The 19,612-nt window shown below is 43.0% G+C and overlaps 2 protein-coding genes across 4 annotated transcripts in view; one reads left to right on the top strand and one right to left on the bottom strand.

Moving 5' to 3' along the window:
• Positions 1 to 19,612, top strand: part of MAP7D3 (MAP7 domain containing 3) — an 85,186-nt gene that overhangs the window by 29,634 nt on the left and 35,940 nt on the right. The window contains exons 6-11 of one of the 3 annotated variants that reach the window (XM_033137407.1): positions 1,466 to 1,486; positions 2,803 to 2,904; positions 5,927 to 6,004; positions 6,596 to 6,721; positions 10,794 to 10,915; positions 17,884 to 18,011. In XM_033137407.1, the coding sequence (XP_032993298.1) occupies positions 1,466 to 1,486; positions 2,803 to 2,904; positions 5,927 to 6,004; positions 6,596 to 6,721; positions 10,794 to 10,915; positions 17,884 to 18,011 (577 nt within the window). Of the gene's footprint in view, positions 1 to 1,465; positions 1,487 to 2,802; positions 2,905 to 5,926; positions 6,026 to 6,595; positions 6,722 to 10,793; positions 10,916 to 17,883; positions 18,012 to 19,612 lie in introns of all 3 variants that reach the window. The other 2 variants (XM_033137406.1, XM_033137408.1) reach the window with 2 other exon arrangements.
• On the bottom strand, positions 8,679 to 9,223 carry LOC117039955 (cytochrome b-c1 complex subunit 6, mitochondrial-like). Its single transcript, XM_033137410.1, has one exon. It carries the CDS (start codon positions 9,191 to 9,193, stop codon positions 8,921 to 8,923), a length of 273 nt encoding a protein of 90 aa, XP_032993301.1. The 5' UTR covers positions 9,194 to 9,223; the 3' UTR covers positions 8,679 to 8,920.

Raw genomic sequence — 19,612 nt, 5'->3', positions numbered from 1 at the left:
AGCCCAACAATCTTTCTTTTTCTAAATTTTGTTGCTTCTTCTTTTTAGATTTTTCACTTATGAGGAATCCCCTCATCACTGCTTTGCTTGCGTCCCATACAATTCTTTTCTCTACTTCTGTTTTCAAATTTATTCTTTTCCCGTTTCTCCCTCGTGTCCTGAGTTCGAGTGTCTCCAAAGCCCACGACACCTTTGGTCAAGGCTGTTCTCCAATTGGAGTGCTCGCAGGCCGGTGTTTCCCAGTTGTCGGTGTTTATACTACATTTATTAAGATTTGAGATAGTCTTTTAAATGCTGCCAGCCAGAGTAGTCAGTGCTGGGCCGGATTAGACCACAAGTCTGGTTCCCTGTAAGGCAGCTTTGGATGTATGAAAAACTGAGCATGGGAAATGAAGTATGGTTTGATTTAAAAGTAAAGGTGAAGGGTTCAGTAAATGTGGCCTGTTTAAACTGGCTAGCTTTCCTATGTCAATTATCTCGCAGATACTTGTTAGAGTCAATGTTTGATTTTTGAAGTTGGCCTGCAGGAAGGAATGAGTACAGAGTCAGATCTGAATGAGTACAGGGTACAGATATTGTTATTTTGATTAGTGACTGATTCTCAGTCATAAAAATAGAAGAGCAGACTTGCTGGATCAGACCAATGACCCTAACAATAATAATAATAATAATAATAATAATAATAATAATAATAATAATAATAATAATAATAATATATTATTATTATTATTATTATTATTATTATTATTATTATTATTATTATTATACCCCACCCATCTGGCTGGGTTTCCCCAGCCACTCTGGGTGGCTTCCAACAAAATATTAAAATACAATAAAATACAATACATCCAGTCATCTTGTTTTTGGCATTGGCCAGCCAGTTGCTTCCAGGAATCCCAGTTTAGTGCATGGAGGAAATAGCCTCCCATTGCTGTTTGCCAACCCCACAACGGCTACTCAGAGGAACTCCTGGACAGTCACTTAGCTATCATGGCTAATTCCCTTTCCGGACAACAACAACAACAGCTATTTATTTAATTATTCATTCATTCATTCATTCACCTGGCGGGGTAGAAATATTAACATTATTATTATTATTATTATTATTATTATTATTATTATTATTATTATTATTATTATTTGGAAGAGCCAAGGTTCAATACATCGCATCTCAGGTAGAGCTGGGAATGTTCCCTGCCTGATGTGCTGCCAACCAGTGTTGGCAGTACTGAGCTAGGTGCACCCAATGCTCTGACAGCTTCCTATCTTGTTATGTACTGGCAGGTTGGGGATTTAACTAATGTTACATCTTGTAATGGGGTTGTTCAATAAGAGTGCCAGTTATTTAAGATTAAGAACCTTAATCCTACGTTGCCCCTCATTTCTGATTGTTTTCCTTGTTTCTGATTGTTTTCTCATGCTTGTTTCATTGTTGTGATTTTCGTTTACAAACTTTATTTCACAGAGTCGCCAATTCCAGATGAAGGTGGGTCTAGGATCCATTTGCCTGCTTGCTATTATTTGAACTAACCCCACCAGCCTTGGCATTCTCCTTCCCTAGCTGGATTTAAGCAACGTTAGCTTCCTGTCTAAAACAGCGTTGCTTAGAGGCCTTCCATAACCCGCGCAGAGCTGTGTTCCTCTTAACCAGGCAATTGCTTGCATGCAGCTGACTTGCTACTTCCTCTTTGAGATCAAAATAATTCATATGACCTGCTTGCTCGTTATTGTATACACTGCATGGAAACCTTAGGCATGGCCCCTTGGAATATTTTCTGGTCTCTGATGTAATATAGCCTAGATGCTGCCTCCACCATAGGAACTCCTTACCTGCCTACCTGTTCACCCACCCAGTCTGCTACCCTGCTATTTCTATGAACTGAATCAGAGACCCCAGAGTTGCATGTCCCAGGCTGACATCCTTTTAGGAGTTGTCCCTGTGTCTTAAGAGTTGAAATGAATGAATGAATGAATCTTTGTTTGTGTCAGCCATTGGCCATAGCAACAAAACAGCAATACAAAGAGCAGAAATCAAAAGTCGATGGTATAAAAAACACTTTGGGGTCCTCAATCAGCAGTCAAATTGTGGACCTTATTCTGATGGCCCCAGCTCAAAACCTGGCAGGCTTTGCTGTCCTCTGCTCCTCTTGATCTGCTAAGAGGAAGGAGACTGTGGCAGTGGTTGAGCGACCCGGAATGGACAATAAAAGAGAGGTGATAATGTCATTCCTCAAGTCTTTATATACAGAGTGCAGGTCAGATGGCAAAATTCATGTCAAATGGCCCATCTTTGGAAAAACTATACAGTTCCCACTGCCTTTAAAAAGTAAACAATATTTTACAGGATCCATCTCATCCGGGCAGGAGATATAGGACAATTAAGCAAGAACAAATAGACCGTAATAAAGATTATTCATTCTAATAGATTAAAAAATAGTTTCTACCCCAGAGCTATAACCATCTTAAATGCTGTAACCAGATAATATGACCTTGGAGAGTTGTGATGGGTGTGTATGTATGTGCATGTGTGGCTGAAAATGTGTTTTTTGTCTTGTTTTTATGGGATGGCATTCAGTTTCGTTGCACTTGTACAATGTTGTACTTGTACAATGACAATAAAGAAATCTTACCTTTAGGGGTTGTTTTTCAAAGTCTGGAACAGATTAATCCGTTTTGCATTCCTTTCCATGGGAAAGCGTGCCTTGGTTTTGGAATGCTTTGGTTTTGGAACCGATTTCCGGAACAGAATCAGTTTGAGAACTTAAATCCACCCTGTGCTAAAGTAATAATTCATTTTTTCAGGCAGCAAGCGCTCTACCTCCTCAGCAAACCTCAAGCAAGCGGAAACTGTCATCAATAAGCGCCTTTCATCCTCAGCAGCACGTCTGAATTCTCCCAGCAAGGGTGAGTGTATGTTTGCAAAACAGCAAAAACACAGTATGCTTTCCCACCTTTACAACCTCTTTGTGATATTTTGTCCTTAAATTCCCCCCTTTTTTACTCATTTAGTTAACCCAGCAGACTGTGCATATATCCACCCATTCCTTTATCCTGTAAATGGCCTCCTTATTTACTTCTTGTATACTGTTTCTTTTATATGCTATTGTTACAATTTTTCCTAATTATGACTTAAAAAGCTGCGAAGTCTCCTGTAGAAATTAATTGAAACAAGTCCAGGTGTATATTTTGGGGCACTGTTTGGTAAATTATTCTCTGCATTTTCCCCATTCTTTTTGGAATTCTTGTCTGGGTTGGACAGAAGAAGTGCCATGGTCAGATCACTTCCTGGTGCAGCTGGACGTCTCCACGACCCTTCCCCTCTGCCGGGAGGTGGGACCGATTCGGATGGTCCACCCCCGGTACTTAATGGATCCAGTTGGCTTCCAGAGTGTGGTAGGGGATGTTTTATCCCATGTTGATGGCCTTTCAGCTGATTCCCTGGTGGCCCACTGGAATGTGGAGTTAACCAGGGCTATTGAATGTCTGGCTCCGAAGCGACCTCTCTGATTGCATGGAGCCCGGACAGCTCTGTGGTTTTCTCCAGAGCTGAGGGCGATGAAACAGTCGCTGAGACGGCTAGAGTGCTGGTGGCGGAAAACTCATTCTGAATCAGACCGGACATGGGCTAGAGCTCAACTTTGAGCCTTCCAAGTGGCAATGGCAACGGCGAAGAGGACCTTCTTCACCGTTTCTATTGCATCTGCAGAAAACAGCAGCAGGAGACTCTTCCAGGTGGTTCGCAATCTATCACAATCACCATCATCGGGGCCTGGTAGGGACCCCAAGATCTCCTGCAATGCTTTTGCAAAGTTTTTGCAGATAAAGTTGCTCAGATTCAGAAGGAGGTAGACTCCACCTTGGGAGCAGGGCCGGGGCGGGAGAGTGCTGGAGTACTGTCTAGTCAAGTTGCGTGGGATCAATTCCAATCTGTTACCTCCAAGGATGTGGACAGGCTGCTTGGACGAGTGAAACTGACCACCTGTCTCCTTGATCCTTGCCCATCTTGGCTAATAAAAGCGAGCCAGGAAGGGCTGGGGGAAGGGCTCTGCGGGGTGGTGAATGCTTCCCTCTGCGAGGGAGTCTTCCCAGACCCGCTGCAAGAGGCGGTCTTTAAACAGCTTCTTAAAAAAAAACATCTTTAGACCCAGCCAATATGGCCAACTATCGCCCAGTCTCGAATCTACCATTCTTGGGCAAGGTGATTGAGTGGGTGGTTGCTGAACAACTCCAAGTACGCCTGGAGGATGCAGACCATTTGGATCCCTTCTAATCGGGATTCAGGCTTCATCATGGGACTGAAACTGCCTTGGTTGCGCTGGTCGATGATCTCCGGCAGGCTAGGGACAGAGGTGAGAGCTGTTTCCTAGTTCTGCTGGATCTCACAGCGGCCTTTGACACAATTGACCATAATCCTTCTGGACGGTCTAGAGGAGTTGGGAGCTGGAGGCACTGTTATACAGTGGTTCTGCTCCTTCCTCCTGAGCCGTGTTCAGAAAGCGGTGGTGAGGGATGAGTGTTCAGACCCCTGGGCTCTCACCTGTGGGGTGCCTCAGGGTTCCGTCCTCTCCCCCATGCTTTTTAATATCTATATGAAGCCGCTGGGAGAGATCATCAGGGGGTTTGGGCTGGGGGTTCATCAGTATGCGGATGATACCCAGCTCTACCTCTCTTTCAAATCAGAACCAGTGAAGGCGGTGAAGGTCCTGTGTGAGTGCCTGGAGGCGGTTGGAGGATTAATGGCGGCTAACAGATTGAGGTTGAATCCGGACAAGACGGAAGTACTGTTTTGGGGGGACAGGGGGCGAGCGGGTGTGGGGGACTCACTTGTCCTGAATGGGGTAACTGTGCCCCTGAAGGACCAGGTGTGCAGCCTGGGAGTCATTTTGGGCTCACAGCTGTCCATGGAGGCGCAGGTTAATTCTGTGTCCAGGGTGACTGTCTACCAGCTCCATCTGGTACGCAGGCTGAAACCCTACCTGCTCGAGGACTGTCTCGCCAGAGTGGTACATGCTCTAGTTATCTCCTGCTTGGACTACTGCAATGCGCTGTATGTGGGGCTACCTTTGAAGGTGACCCGGAAACTGCAATTAATCCATAATGCGGCAGCTAGACTGGTGACTGGGACCACGTAGCACCAGTCCGGAGAGATCTACATTGGCTCCCAGTACGTTTCCGAGCACAATTCAAAGTGTTGGTGCTGACCTTTAAAGCCCTAAACGGCCTTGGTCCTGTATACCTGAAGGAGCATCTCCACCCCCATCGTTCAGCCCGGACACTGAGATCCAGCGCCGAGGGCCTTTGAGCAGTTCCCTCACTGCGAGAAGCAAAGTTTCAGGGAACCAGGCAGAGGGCCTTCTCGGTAGTGGCGCCCACCTTGTGGAACGCCCTCCCATCAGAGGTCAAGGAGATAAACAACTACCTGACATTCGGAAAATACCTGAAGGCAGCCCTGTTTAAGGAAGTTTTTAATCTGTGATATTTTAATGTATTTTAATATTTGTTGGAAGCCACCCAGAGTGGATGGGTACAAATATATAATAATAATAATAATAATAATAATAATAATAATAATAATAATAATAATTATTATTATTATTATTATTATTATTATTATTACCATTGGGATACTGACCGTCTATTTGTGAAATAGAGGATTTACAAAGCATACAGGGTTGTAGCCAATTAGAAAGGGTAGTTCACTGGCCCTGTCTATTAAAAAAAAGTGGTTGAGAAATTTCCACCCAGAAATAATTGCTTTCTGAATTAATCGAGAATGTGCTTTCTGTTTCCATCTACGTTGAGATTTATACGCACTGCAATTCAAATTGAAGAGTGTGATCATCTTCTGTCAATCTTCATTATTGGCTTGATTGATATACATGCTACTATATGCAAAGCTAATCGTGGCACAATTTTATCCTTGCAGGCTCAAATAAAAGAAGTTCTTCATTAAACAGACTGAATAACAAAGTTCCTCCGAATTCTGAGCAGCCAGAATCCAAAGGTTTGCAAGCGGAGCAGACAGGTGCAAAAAACAGATTTCCTCCCCACCCCACTCCACAAAAAACAGGAGAAGTGGGAAAATTGGTTGCTAATGAAAGCCATTTTTTAAATAAGCTCTGGTCTTATTGATAAGAATGTTTAATATTCAAATATAACAGTAGTCCACTGTTAATGTAAAGCATGCCAATCCACCATTAACTACATTAACTACATTAAGACAAAAAAGAAATATGCAGGCATACTTAACATCAGTGGGGCTTCCGCAGGAGGACTGTATGTGTGTCAATTGTGTACTAGCAGTGCAGGGTGGCTGCAAAACAGATTTTTAAAACATCTATTTTTACCTGTTTCTTGCTTTGATATAAATTGGGCTTTACATTTTTTTTTTTAATTATTGAGGTTCCCTTAAGAATAGTGTGTTTTAAATCTTACGTGAGTGTACGGTGTCTCTTGCTGTCTCTCCACAATGTTCTTTCTTTCTAAATGCACTTTGGCTTGCCATAGCCCCCCCCCATCCTTTCCTTCGTTAGGCTGCTTGCTTTGTTTTTGGATTTTCTGTTGCAATCCTCTTTGGTTTCTTCCTGCCCTCCAGCTCGCCGTTCCCAGGTCAGTCCTCTGGAGAGCAACGTGCTCAGCCGGCTGCTCACTCCCACCCAGGCCTCCCTAGCTAGGAGTAAAAGCGCCGCCACTTTATCAGCTGATGGCCAAGATCCCTCAGGTAACGGGGCACCAGGGTGGATAAAAATCAATGATTTTTAACACATTTGATGTGGGCCTGCCATTGCATCTGGTCAATGCGCTTATTAAACCTCTCCTTCCAACTCAATGAAAGATATAGCAAGGACAGACAATAGGGGTTCGCCGTAGAAACCTCAAAATGAGAGGAAAACCTAAACCAGACACCCTCAAACTTGGCCCTCCAGCTGTTTTGGGACTTCAACTCCCATCATCCCTAGCTAACAGGACTAGTGGTCAGGGATGATGGGTGTCGTAGTCCCCAAACAGCTGGAGGATCCAATTTGGCCATGCCTGATCTAGAGTAGTGTTAGCCAAACTTGGCCCTCCTGTTGTTTTGGGACTACAATGCCCATCATCCCTGGCCACTGGTCCTGAGTGCTAGGGATGATAGGAGTCGTAGTGCCAAAACAGCTAGAGGGCCCAGTTTGGCCACGCCTGGCCCATTCAATCTTCCTTGGAGAGGGGGAGCCAAGAAGCTACCGCTGGTTTTCATAAAGCAGGCATGGCCCAACTTGGCCCTCCAGCTGTTTGGGGACTACAACTCCCATCATTCCTAGCTAACAGGACCAGTGGCCAGGGATGATGGGAATTGTAGTCCCAAAACAGCTGGAGGGCCAAGTTTGGGGGTGCCTAAAAAAAACTCAAATGTTTGTCGGAGGTGTTAAAAAAGGAGATGGTACCTTCAAGCCCACGTGGTAGGACTGTGTGAGGAAATGAGAATTTGGGGATATAATCTACAACGAAGAAGGACATGCTGTGGAAGTCCAGGTTTGACAGCTGTTCCTCTTCAGGGCAGAACAGAAGGGTGGACCCTCTCTGCATATGCAGGATAGCGGGCTGGGAGTCTTAGCCGTGTTGGACCTTTGGCTTCTGAAAAATGTCCGGAAACCAGAACGTTTCCTTCTGGGTTTTTGGCGTTTGAGAACCAAGGGACCACTGTACTGTAGCTAGACCTGCTGCTGGAAATGTGAAAATCTGTGTTCTTTCTGGGACACTGGTGGAGATCCCTTGTGGGAACCATATTGGGCCTGTGTGCCAGGGAGGTACAAATCACATGCCTACATGGCAGCAGATTTTGCCCGAATTCCTTTTGATTCCATAAGAAGCTGGAATGCCTTCCCTTATACCCCTTTCCCCCTGCCACATTGGATTTCAAACACAGCTGCTATGTTGTTTTCTTAACCAGGGTGGATAAAATTCAATGATATTTAAAAAATAAGATTTTTTTCATTTGGACCGGATTTTTTTTTATTTAAATTGGATTTTTAAAATGATAGGCTTTTGGAGGAAATAACCTTCCTAAAGATTTTCTATTTGAGTTACATTATTGTCCAAAGGCTGTTCATCAGGAAAGAAGGATTTCTTTTAAGATTTTCATGTGTGCTAAAACTCAGTCTTAAAAAAACAACACCACGTTGTTTGTTAACATCAGTTAACAAATGTGGATCCATATGCTATCATGTTATTGCTTTGGTGAAATAAATTGTTTAAATTGTGATGAAGGAAATGATTCTTTTTCTCCTTCCAATCAAGTAAAGCAGAAATGCTGTGCAAATAGAAACCGTTAAACTTAATAAACCACAACATCATTTCATCATTATCTGTCAATGTATTTCTAAGAGTAGAACCAAATCAGTCATTTTTTATATAACTGTCAAAACTACTCTGAAGATTTATGATTCCAAATATGAAACCTTCCTTTGGTTGTCATCAATATGAAGAGGATGCCAGCAAGCTTGAACCTTTCTGTTAAAAAAAAACAAGATTTAAGTCAAGTCTTAATGATTCATGATTAAAATTTTGATTTAAATCGATTTGATTTAAATCAAACCACCCTGCTCTTAACAAAGTCCTGCACATCACCCACCCACGCTCCACTCTTCACTTTTCTGACATTAGTTTTATTATTATTATTATTATTATTATTATTATTATTATTCACATTTGACAGGAAATATCTTTAATATCAGAAGTCTACAGAAACACTTTGTTAAGCAGCCGCAAATCTTCTACATAACAGATGTATCCTGATGACAACTCTTAAATTCTCCCAGAATTACCATAGAGCTAGTTGCATTCACTTTCATATCACACGTGCAGAGCTGCATGTTTACTCAAACTGAACAGACTCAGGTTTTCATCAGCTATGCATGAGGAGGACACAGGCTTATATTAACATTTATTTCAATTTGCTGAAGAGTTTATGAGCCACACAATGGTCTCTAGCATGTAAGAAGTCAAAGAGTTCTTCTGTACACTTCTCCTCTGTATGGGACTTAGATGACACTCGAGCATTACACTCCTCTAAACGTTCCCGAGCTTTCACACATTTCTCAATCTGTTCACAATGCTCCCTGACAGTAGTTAAAGGATCCACAAGCTCTTCTTCTTCCTCCTCCTTCTCAGGGTCCCCGCTCCAGCCCTCCAGCGCCTTCTCATCCTGCCACCCCATCGCCGCAAATCTCCCTCAAGCCTCACTCCGCTTCCCCAGAAGGACACCGAAGGGTCACCCCACATTAGTTTTATTATGATGTGTGTTGACACTTCTGCACACCAGCCTCCCCAGGAAATTGCACAGCACAAAACATTGTTCAAAAAACGTGCATGCCTACTATACTAGGATCTTAATTACCATATTTTCCGGTGTATAATACTCACACACACACACACACACACACACACACACACACACACACCATGTGTATAAGACACCCCCTATTTTGGGGGACTCCAAATTAAGAAAATGGGGGGAGATTGCCCCTGTGTATAAGACAACCCCTCCCCTTTAACATTATTTTTTAGTAAACAAAAAAAACCAAACACCTAATCTTATACACAGAAAAGAAGAAGAAGAAGAGTTTGGATTTGATATCCCGCTTTTTACTACCCGAAGGAGTCTCAAAGCGGCTAACATTCTCCTTTTCCTTCCTCCCCCACAACAAACACTCTGTGAGGTGAGTGGGGCTGAGAGACTTCAGAGAAGTGTGACTAGCCCAAGGTCACCCAGCAGCTGCATGCGGAGGAGTGGAGACACGAACCCGGTTCCCCAGATTACGAGTCTGCCGCTCTTAACCACTACACCGTAGCTTCTCATAAAAGATATTTGAAAGAATCCTAATTTACCAGGCTTGATGAAATACGATGATTGCCTTCCTCATGGACAAGTAACTTAGAACAAAAAACAATTTTTGCTGTTGCTTGTGGGGGGGAAACATTTCATTTTAACGGCCTGTTCCTTCTGTTTTCTTTTCCTCTTGTGGTTTGTGTGCTTCAAACTTTGGTGGTCTGTCTCCCAGATCTCTTGAATGAATGAATGAATGAATGAATGAAACCTTTATTTGCGTCAGTGATATAAAACACAATTTAGAGCAGGCATAGGCAAACTGCAGCCCTCCAGATGTTTGGGACTACAATTCCCGTCATCCCTGACCACTGCTCCTGTTAGCTAGGGATGATGGGAGTCGTAGTCCCAAAACAGCTAGAGAGCCAAGTTTGGCCATGCCTACTCTTAACTAAGTGGGGGCCAAACCTGGCCCCCTCCAGCTGTTTTGGGACTACAATGCCCATCATCTCTGACCACAGGTCCTGTTAGCTATTGATGATGGACATTGTAGTCCCAAAACAGCTCGAAGGCCGAGTTGGGCCACCACTGCTCAAGATCAGGCATGACCCAACTCGGCCCTCCAGCTGTTTTGAGACTACAATGCCCATCATTCCCAGCTAACAGCGGTCAGGGGTGATGGGAACTGTAGTCCCCAAACAGCTGGAGGGCCGAGTTGGTCCACCACTGCTGTAGATCAGCGTGGCCCAACTTGGCCCCCTCTAGCTGTTTTGGGACTACAACACCCATCATTCCTAGCTAACAGGACCAGTGGTCAGGGATGATGGGCGTTGTAGTCCCAAAACAGCTGGAGGGCCGGAGTTTGCCTATGCCTGGTTGAGAGTCTCTCCTACTCTCTCTCTCCTCTTTCCCCACCCGCTTTTCCCCTCGGCAATCTGTTTGCCCTGCCAAATTCCCAACTTTAAAGAATCTCCCCTCTGTCCCCATTCAGCTCCCTGCAGCGCCGTCAGTTCCCCGGCCCACGTGCCCAAAGTGCCCATGCGCAGCCGCAGCACAGACCGACTGAAGGCTGCTGCCTCTCCGCCGGGAAACGACTCCTCAGAAATGGTGCAGGTGGGTCCTGGGCCAGTTGTTGGTTCAATAAAAATACTGATGGCTTCCTCAAAGCTGATGGGTCTCTTGCTAGTTTTGGTAGGACAATAACAGTGCTTCTCTCACAGCAGTTTTAAGGATGATGTCCCAGATACTGTTACAGGTAGGTAGCCGTGTTGGTCTGCCATAGTCAAAACAAAATAAAAAATAAACAAATTCTGTCCAGTAGCACCTTAGAGACCAACTAAGTTTGTTCTTGGTATGAGCTTTCGTGTGCATGCACACTTCTTCAAATACTCTTATGGTACAGGCCTGTTTCTGAACCTTGATTTCTGTTGTTGTTAGTCATTTAGTCGATAATTCGTGACCCCATGGACTAGAGCACGCCAGGCACTCCTGTCTTCCACTGCCTCCCGCAGTTTGGTCAGACTCATGTTGGTAGCTTCGAGAACACTATCCAACCATCTCGTCCTCTGTCGTCCCCTTCTCCTTGTGCCCTCCATCTTTCCCAACATCAGGGTCTTTCCCAGGGAGTCTTCTCTTCTCATGAGGTGGCCAAAGTACTGGAGCCTCAACTTCAGGATCTGTCCTTCCAGTGGTCAGGGAAAGTTACAAAACATTCTAGTTTTGTAAAAAAAAAATTTTTTTTTAAATACAGCAGCGCTTTGGAGAACAACTCAGTTTGTTCTGGGTTGAAGCTTTCGGGTGCATGTGCACTTCTTCAGATACCTAAATTTAAAAAAATTGTCCAGTAGCACCTTAGGGACCAACTCAGTTTGTTCTGATTCGATGCTTTCGTGGGCATGCCCCCTTCTTCAGGTACATGGAAACAGAAGCCCCCAGACCCTTATATATAGAGTGAGGGTGGGGTGGGGTTTTCTCTCGGAAGGGTAGTAGGAGATGGGTGATTTTATGGTTCCAAAATGGAAACCTTCCTCTGCTTGTCCAGATTGAGAGGATGCCAGCAAGGCCGAATCTTTCCGTAAAAAAGGATTACAAATCTGCGCCTTCATTTATTGACATCTTCTTAATACTTGTAGTCAATATGGACAAGCAGAAGAAGGTTTCCTTTTGGGAACCATAAAATCACCCATCTACTGTCCTTCTGAGAAATACCCCACCCCACCCTCCCACTATATATCAGGGTCTGCACGCAAAAGCTTATACCCAGAACAAACTGAGTTTGCCTCTAAGGTCCTACTCTACCATTATTATTTTGGGGGCTATTTTTGGTCATTTGCATACTCTCCCTTGCTTTTTCCTGTCAGACTAATTACAGTTGTTCACAGTCACCCACAGGTTAAAATCATAGAATCATAGAGTTGGAAGAGACCACAAGGGCCATCCAGTCCAACCCCCTGCCAAGCAGGAAACACCATCAAAGCATTCCTGACAGATGGCTGTCAAGCCTCCGCTTAAAGACCTCCAAAGAAGGAGACTCCACCACACTCCTTGGCAGCAAATTCCACTGTCCAACAGCTCTTACTGTCAGGAAGTTCTTCCTAATGTTTAGGTGGAATCTTCTTTCTTGTAGTTTGAATCCATTGCCCCGTGTCCGCTTCTCTGGAGCAGCAGAAAACAACCTTTCTCCCTCCTCCATATGACATCCTGTTATATATTTGAACATGGCTATCATATCACCCCTCAACCTTCTCTTCTCCAGGCTAAACATACCCAGCTCCCTTAGCTGTTCCTCATAAGGCATCGTTTCCAGGCCTTGGACCATTTTGGTTGCCCTCCTCTGGACATGTTCCAGCTTGTCAGTATCCTTGAACTGTTGACTATACCCATTGAATCCTGCTACTCTTCGGAGAAAAACCCTGCCCCACCCTCCCACTATATATCAGGGTCTGGTTAATAATAATAAATAACAAACTTTTATTTTTATCCCGCCCTCCCTGGCTGAAACTGGGCTCAGGGCGATCAGGTGGCTTTCCACAGGATTAGGGTTGGGAACAGTAAATGTTCATCAGGCCCAACTGTCTGCGCTATTCTTATATGGGCCTGTGAGAATGCTGGGAGGCCTCTTTCATACTAGTTCTTATAGAGACTTCAGTTTCCGTATATATGAAGAAGGGCATCTGCCAATGAAAGCTTATACCCAGAACAAACTTCGTTGGTCTCTAAGGTGCTACAACAACAACAACAACAACAACAACAAATTTATTTATTTCGACTGCGTCAGACCAACACAGCTACCTACTTGAATCTTATATTTTTGTGTTGGTTTACTCGGTCTTTTTCAGTTACTAATATCTGTTCAAACATGTTTAGGGAAGCTTTTAATGTTTAATAGACTATTGCATTTTAATATTCTGTTGGAAGCTGCCCAGAAACAAGAAAGTTCTTACAGGGCTGGAGGGAGAGCCTTATATAATGATGATGATGATGATGATGATGATACTACAGTGATACCTACGGTTGCGGATGGGACCCGTTCCAGACCTCCTGTTGGATCCCAAGGTTTCTGAAACCGAAGGTGCCTGATCTGTGCAGGCACGTGGCACAGTAGAGTGCTTCTGCGCAGGCACGCACGGCAAAACCAGGAAAAATACTTCCAGGATTGCCGCATGTGTATCCCGAAGAATACGTAACCAGAGGTGCGCGTAAGTAGAGGTACCACTGTAGTAAAGGTAAAGGACCATTTCCTGGCTGAGGGAGCCAGCGTACAGCTTCCGGGCCATGTGGCCAGCATGATTAAGCTGCTTCTGGCGAACCAGAACAGCGCACGGAAACGCCGTTTACCTTCCCGTCGGAGCAGTACCTATTGATCTACTTGCACTAGGTTGGCAGGAGCAGGGACCGAGCAACGGGAGCTCACCCCATCGTAGGGATTCGAACCGCCAACCTTCTGATCAGCAAGCCCTAGACTCAGTGGTTTAACCCACAGAGCCACTACTATCACTGTAGTAGTAGTAGTAGTAGTAATAATAATAAGAAGAAGAAGAAGAAGAAGAAGAAGAAGAAGAAGAAGAAGAAGAAGAAGAAGAATCAGGTAGGTAGACGTGTTGGTCTGACGCAGTCAAAATAAATAAAAATTAAAAAATGTCCAGTAGCACCTTGAAGACCAGAACAAACTTAGTTGGTCTCTAAGGTGCTATTAGACAAATTTTTAAAAATAACAATAACAATAATAATAATAATAATGTATTATTTATCCCCCACCCACCTGGCTGGGTTTCCCCAGCCACTTTGGGAGGCTTCTAAGAGCAGTGTGTCTTTCAGGTAGCGTATTTGAAGTCCAATACTGTCATCATCTATAAATTTTACTTAGAAATCCACCTGTGCCATGTGTTTAGGCAGGCTTCCTCAACCTCGGCCCTCCAGATGTTTTGAGACTACAATTCCCATCTTCCCTGACCACTGCTCCTGCTAGCTAGGGATCATGGGAATTGTAAGCAAAAAACATCTGGAGGGCCGAGGTTGAGGAATCCTGTCTTTGGGAGATCAGGTAGGCCCTTTGGCCGGAGCTCAGAACACCTAAAGCAGCTTCACAAATCCTGTATTCAGTTGAGGAATTGTCCAAATTGTCATTGTATTTTAATATTCTGCTGGAAGTGGCCCAGGGTGGATGGGGAAGCCCAGCTCAATGGTATAAATAATACTACATTATGATGATGATGATGATGATGATGATGAAAGATATTTTTTTTAATTAAAAGATGATCCAAAAAGAACTCTCTTAAGAGAATTACTGTATTTTTCTGTGTATAAGACTATGTTTTCTTCCTAAAAAATAATGTCCAAAATTTGGGGGCGTCTTATACACGGGGGGCCATCTCCTCCCATTTTCTTAAATCGGAGTCCCCCAAAATAGGGGGTGTCTTATACATGGGGGTGTCTTATAGAAGGAAAAAATACGGTAAATCTTTTTGTCTTAAGACAATCTTTAAAAGAATCTTTCCCAAAAAATATTTAAATAATTCCAGTAGTACCTAAAATACCAACTAAGTATAAGCTTTCTAGGTTGTATTGTTGTTGTTGTTGTTGTTGTTGTTGTTGTTGTTGTTGTTATTTAATTTTACAATGCAAATTGCTTGTTGCTTTTCTCATTTCCTTATGTCCTGTATGCCTTTTAGAAAGCGGCAGCTTACCTATCGGCGGCATACTATAAGAAATTTGAAGACATCCTGAGTGAGCCATTAAAAAATACCATGAATAACATTTTAAGGGATGGAACTATGCCGGAATCTTGGAAACATAGCTATATAGTTTTAATTCCAAAACAAGGAGGAGACCCCAAAATAATGAGCAATTTTAGACCAATTGCACTCCTTAATAATGACTACAAATTCCTTAATAATGACTACAAATTATATGCAAGTGTACTAGCGGAAAGATTAAAAAAGATATTACAGTCTGTAATACATGAAGATCAGGCCGGATTTTTACCAGGGAGGCATATTTTTACGAATACTAGAAACATCATTAATCTCCTGGAATATTTGGATCTAAAAATTGATAAAGAAGCTGCCTTTATGGCGGTAGATGCAGAAAAGGCCTTTGATCGAGTCTCTTGGAATTTGGAGAACAGTTTTCAAAAGGAATTGAAGCCATATACTCAAAACAGACAGCGAGGGTCATAATAAATGGAAATTTGACGCAGGAATGCAATATAAAAAAGGGGTCAGACAAGGATGTCCGCTCTCCCCACTAATCTTTATCTTAACGTTAGAAATCTTGTGTAAGCAAATACAGGAAGATAAAGATATAAAAGGAATAACGCTGGGGCGGAGTAGCTACAAACTCAGGGCCTTCGCGGACGACTTAATAATTACAACGGAACAACCTAATAAAAGCTTGATCAAAACATTGGAGTTAATTCGAGAATACGGCAGAGTTGCAGGCCTGAGGCTGAATTTAAACAAGACCAAACTATTAGCTAAAAATCTTTCAAAGGCTCAGAGAGACGAACTGGAGAAAGCAACACAGATTAAGATCTATCCCAAAATAAAATACTTAGGATTAATAATAACATCAAAAAATATAAACCTATATAACAATAACTACTCCAAATGTTGGAATGAGGTTAAAAAACAATTGGAGATATGGAATAAATTAAATCTTTCACTGTTGGGACGCATCGCAGTAATAAAAATGAATGTGTTGCCGAAGTTTCTTTTTTTGTTTCAAACGATGCCAATCATAGGAAAAACCAATATCATAGACAAGTGGCAAAAAGAAATTTCCAAATTTCTATGGAATGGCAAAAGACCTCGAATAAAACATAAGATATTGATAAACACTATAGATAGAGGAGGCCTAGGCCTCCCGGACCTCAGGATTTACTATGAAGCTGCTTGCTTTACATGGTTAAAAGAATGGTGTACACTTCAAAATTGGATAATCTTGGACCTGGAGGGTCATGATCTGCGTTTCGGTTGGCACGCTTATCTAAATTATGGCAAAACAAAAGTGCATTGAAGCTTCTTTAACCATATAATAAGGAATGCTATATACAAGGTATGGGATAAATATAAAAGATATATAGAAACGAAAACACCAAGATGGATCTCCCCCTTTGAGGCAGTGGCGCTGAAAAGAAAGAACAATGATAGAAAAGAGTGGATCACATATAAACTTCTTCTAACAGAAAGAGGAGGGAAACAGGAACTGAAAAAGTATGAGGAGATTAAGGACATATATAAACAAGACAAGATGATTGGATTTGGACATATATAAACAAGACAAGATGATTGGATTTGGAAAAGAACCTTCAAAATTTGAAAAAGAATGTTTAAATACTAACAACAAATTAATCTCCAAAATGTATAAGATTCTGTTAGAGTATGAAGTAATGGACGAAACGGTAACGGCCTCAATGACCAAATGGGCCCAAGATCTGGGCCACCCAATTATGTTTGAGGACTGGGAAAAACTATGGCAGGTTAATTTTAAATTTACTGCAAACCAGAATATAAGAGAGAACATGTTGAAAATGGCCCATAGGTGGTACCTCACACCAGTTAGACTCTCCAAAATGTATAAAAGTGTTGCAAATGTGTGTTGGAGGCGTGGAGCGGAAAATGGAGATTTTATACATATGTGGTGGAGGTGCCGAAAAATTAAAGTATTTTGGGGAGAGATATACGATGAACTGAAAAAGATGATGACAATTTCCTTTCCAAAAAAACCAGAGATGTTTCTATTAAGCACAATAGACAAAGAGATACCAAATAAGTTGAAGGAAGTCTTCCTATATGCAATTGCAGCGGCCCGATTAGTAGTTGCAAAAGGATGGAAACAGCAAGAGGCACCAAATGTCGTTGACTGGCAAATCAAATTACAAGAATTAGCTGAGATGGCTCTACTTACAAATAGTATTAGAGGAAACACTAAGCAAAGATTTATTGGAAAATGGGAAAGTTACAAAAATTATGTGCTAAAATACAACAAAAGTTTTGTTAGTATGCCAGCATTTGAGGAATAAGGGAAGGGAAGTAAGATAAGGGAAAGACGGTGGAGTAAACAAACTTCGCAGAATGCATTGGATAATAACCATACGAGAAAGTGTTGTGTTGTAAGCATTCAAATTGAAACCTAGTTGAAGCAAAGGGATTGGCCAGGAAGTCGGATAAAAAGGTCTTTTAAAAAAAATATTCTTCTTTTTAGTATTTTTATTTGTTCATTATTATTATTATTATTTTATTTTATTTTTCCTCTTTTTTCTTTTTTTTCTTTCCTTTTTCTTCTTTTTCTTCTTTTTTTCTTTTCTCTCTTTTCCCCATTAAAAAAGGATGTGGTAAATGACACAAACAACCAATAAGTATTGTATCTAATTTTATTAAAACGTTGTATTGGTTCGAGCTGGTTCGATAAATTACTGGATAAGATACTTACTTACATTTGATATGCATTTGCTATTTTGCGAGCTGGAAATCTATGCGGGAACAAAGTTATGCTTCTTTGAATTTTCTTGTAAAATAAAACTATGCAATAAAAAAGAAAGAAAGTGGCAGCTTACCAATATGTGTCTGTTCTTCCCGCAGAAATTGGAGCTCGCAAAGCAGCCGTCATCTACTGGGAGACGCGCCCCGTCGCCATCTTTGCCCGGTCCCAGGCGGTCTCCCTCTCCTGCCAACGTGGTTAAACGTGCTCCGTCTCCAGCCGCAATCAGGTTTCTATTTAGCTCCTCTTCACAAATCTTACTCTAGGGCACTGCAATCTACTCACAGAGTTAAAAACTGGCAGTGATCTACCCCCTTTTGGGGGGTTCAGGTCAAAGTTGTTGAGCTTTTTTGGGGAGAAAGGAAGCCCTGTTTTTAGGGAGGAGGAAAGGGAGGTGACTAATTTTGCTTTGAGTCCTTGGGCTTAAGTTTATATAAATTTCACTTTTTTCTGTGTAGTGTACATGCATAAATTTTAACATGGTAAATTGTTGTGCAAATATGTGCTGGATGTTTAATAAAGATTTATATATTTATAAACAAACAAGCATAATACAGTGGTACCTGTAAAACCAGCTTGGTCCACCCTGTCACCCTTGGTTGTTCTCCTCTTTGTCCACAAAGGGACAACTGTGTTTGAGCAATTCAGAGTGGCCCAGTAGACCTGAAGGAGCATCTCCACCCGAGGGCCTTCTGGCGGTTCCCTCCCTGCGAGAAGCGCAGTTACAAAGAACCAGGTAGAGGGCCTTCTCGATGGTGGCCCCGCCCTGATATTGGATGAATCATTGTATCCTAAGATTTTGTTGGAAGCCACTGGCCACATGACCCGGAAAAACTGTCTGCGGACAAACGTCGGCTCCCGTGGCCAGTAAAGCGAGATGAGCGCCGCAACCCCAGAGTCGTCTGCGACTGGACTTAACTGTCAGGGGTCCTTTACCTTTACCTTTACATGACCACAAATGGTATATTGTTATGGAAGGGAGCTGGCAGAACTGAGGTTTGTAAGCCTTCCTGTCAAACACAATGGGGTCAGATTCAGACCATAATCTTCCTTTAGCTTCTTGCATGTGCTAGTATGAAATCCAAATGACAATTTAATAATGATGATGATGATTTATACCCAGCCACTCTGGGTGGCTTCCAACAAAAGATTAAAATACATAGCTGTTTATTTCTTGGACACCTGGTGGGAGGGCATTTCACAGGGCAGGCGCCACCACCGAGAAGGCTCTCTGTAATCTCGCTTCCCGCAGGGAGGGAACCACCAGAAGGCCCTCGGGAGAAGGACCCCGGTGTCCGAGGTGGAGGCCCTCCTTCAGGTCTACTGGGCTGAGGCTGTTGAGGGCTTTCAAGGTCAGCACCAACACTTTGAATTGTGCTCAGAATTGTACTAGGAGCCAATGTAGGTCTTTCAGGATTGGTGTTATGTGGTCTCGGCAGACGCTCCCAGTCCCCAGTCTGGCTGCCGCATTCTGGATTAATTGCAATTTCTGGGTCACCTTTAAAGGGAGCCCCACATAGAGCGTGTGGCAGGATTCCAAGCGGGAGATAACCAGAGCATGCACCATTCTGGCAAGACAGTCTGCAGGCAAGTGGAGTCTTATCCTGCATACCAGATGGAGCTGCCCTGGACACAGAATGGACCTGTGCCTCCATGGGTCCAAAATGACCCCCAGGCTGCGCACCTGGTCCCCTGTCCCCCCAAAAGAGTACTTCTGTCTTGTCCACATTCAGCCTCTATCTGTTAGCCCAGGGGTCTGCAACCTTTAAGACAAAAAGAGCCACTTGGACCCGTTTCCGAAGGGGAAAAAAAAACTGGGAGCCGCAAAAC

Source organism: Lacerta agilis, chromosome Z (assembly GCF_009819535.1).
Source record: "Lacerta agilis isolate rLacAgi1 chromosome Z, rLacAgi1.pri, whole genome shotgun sequence".
Classification (NCBI taxonomy): domain Eukaryota; kingdom Metazoa; phylum Chordata; class Lepidosauria; order Squamata; family Lacertidae; genus Lacerta; species Lacerta agilis.
The sequence above is the reverse complement of the archived record's forward strand: the minus strand, read 5'-3'. Positions and strand labels throughout refer to the sequence as shown.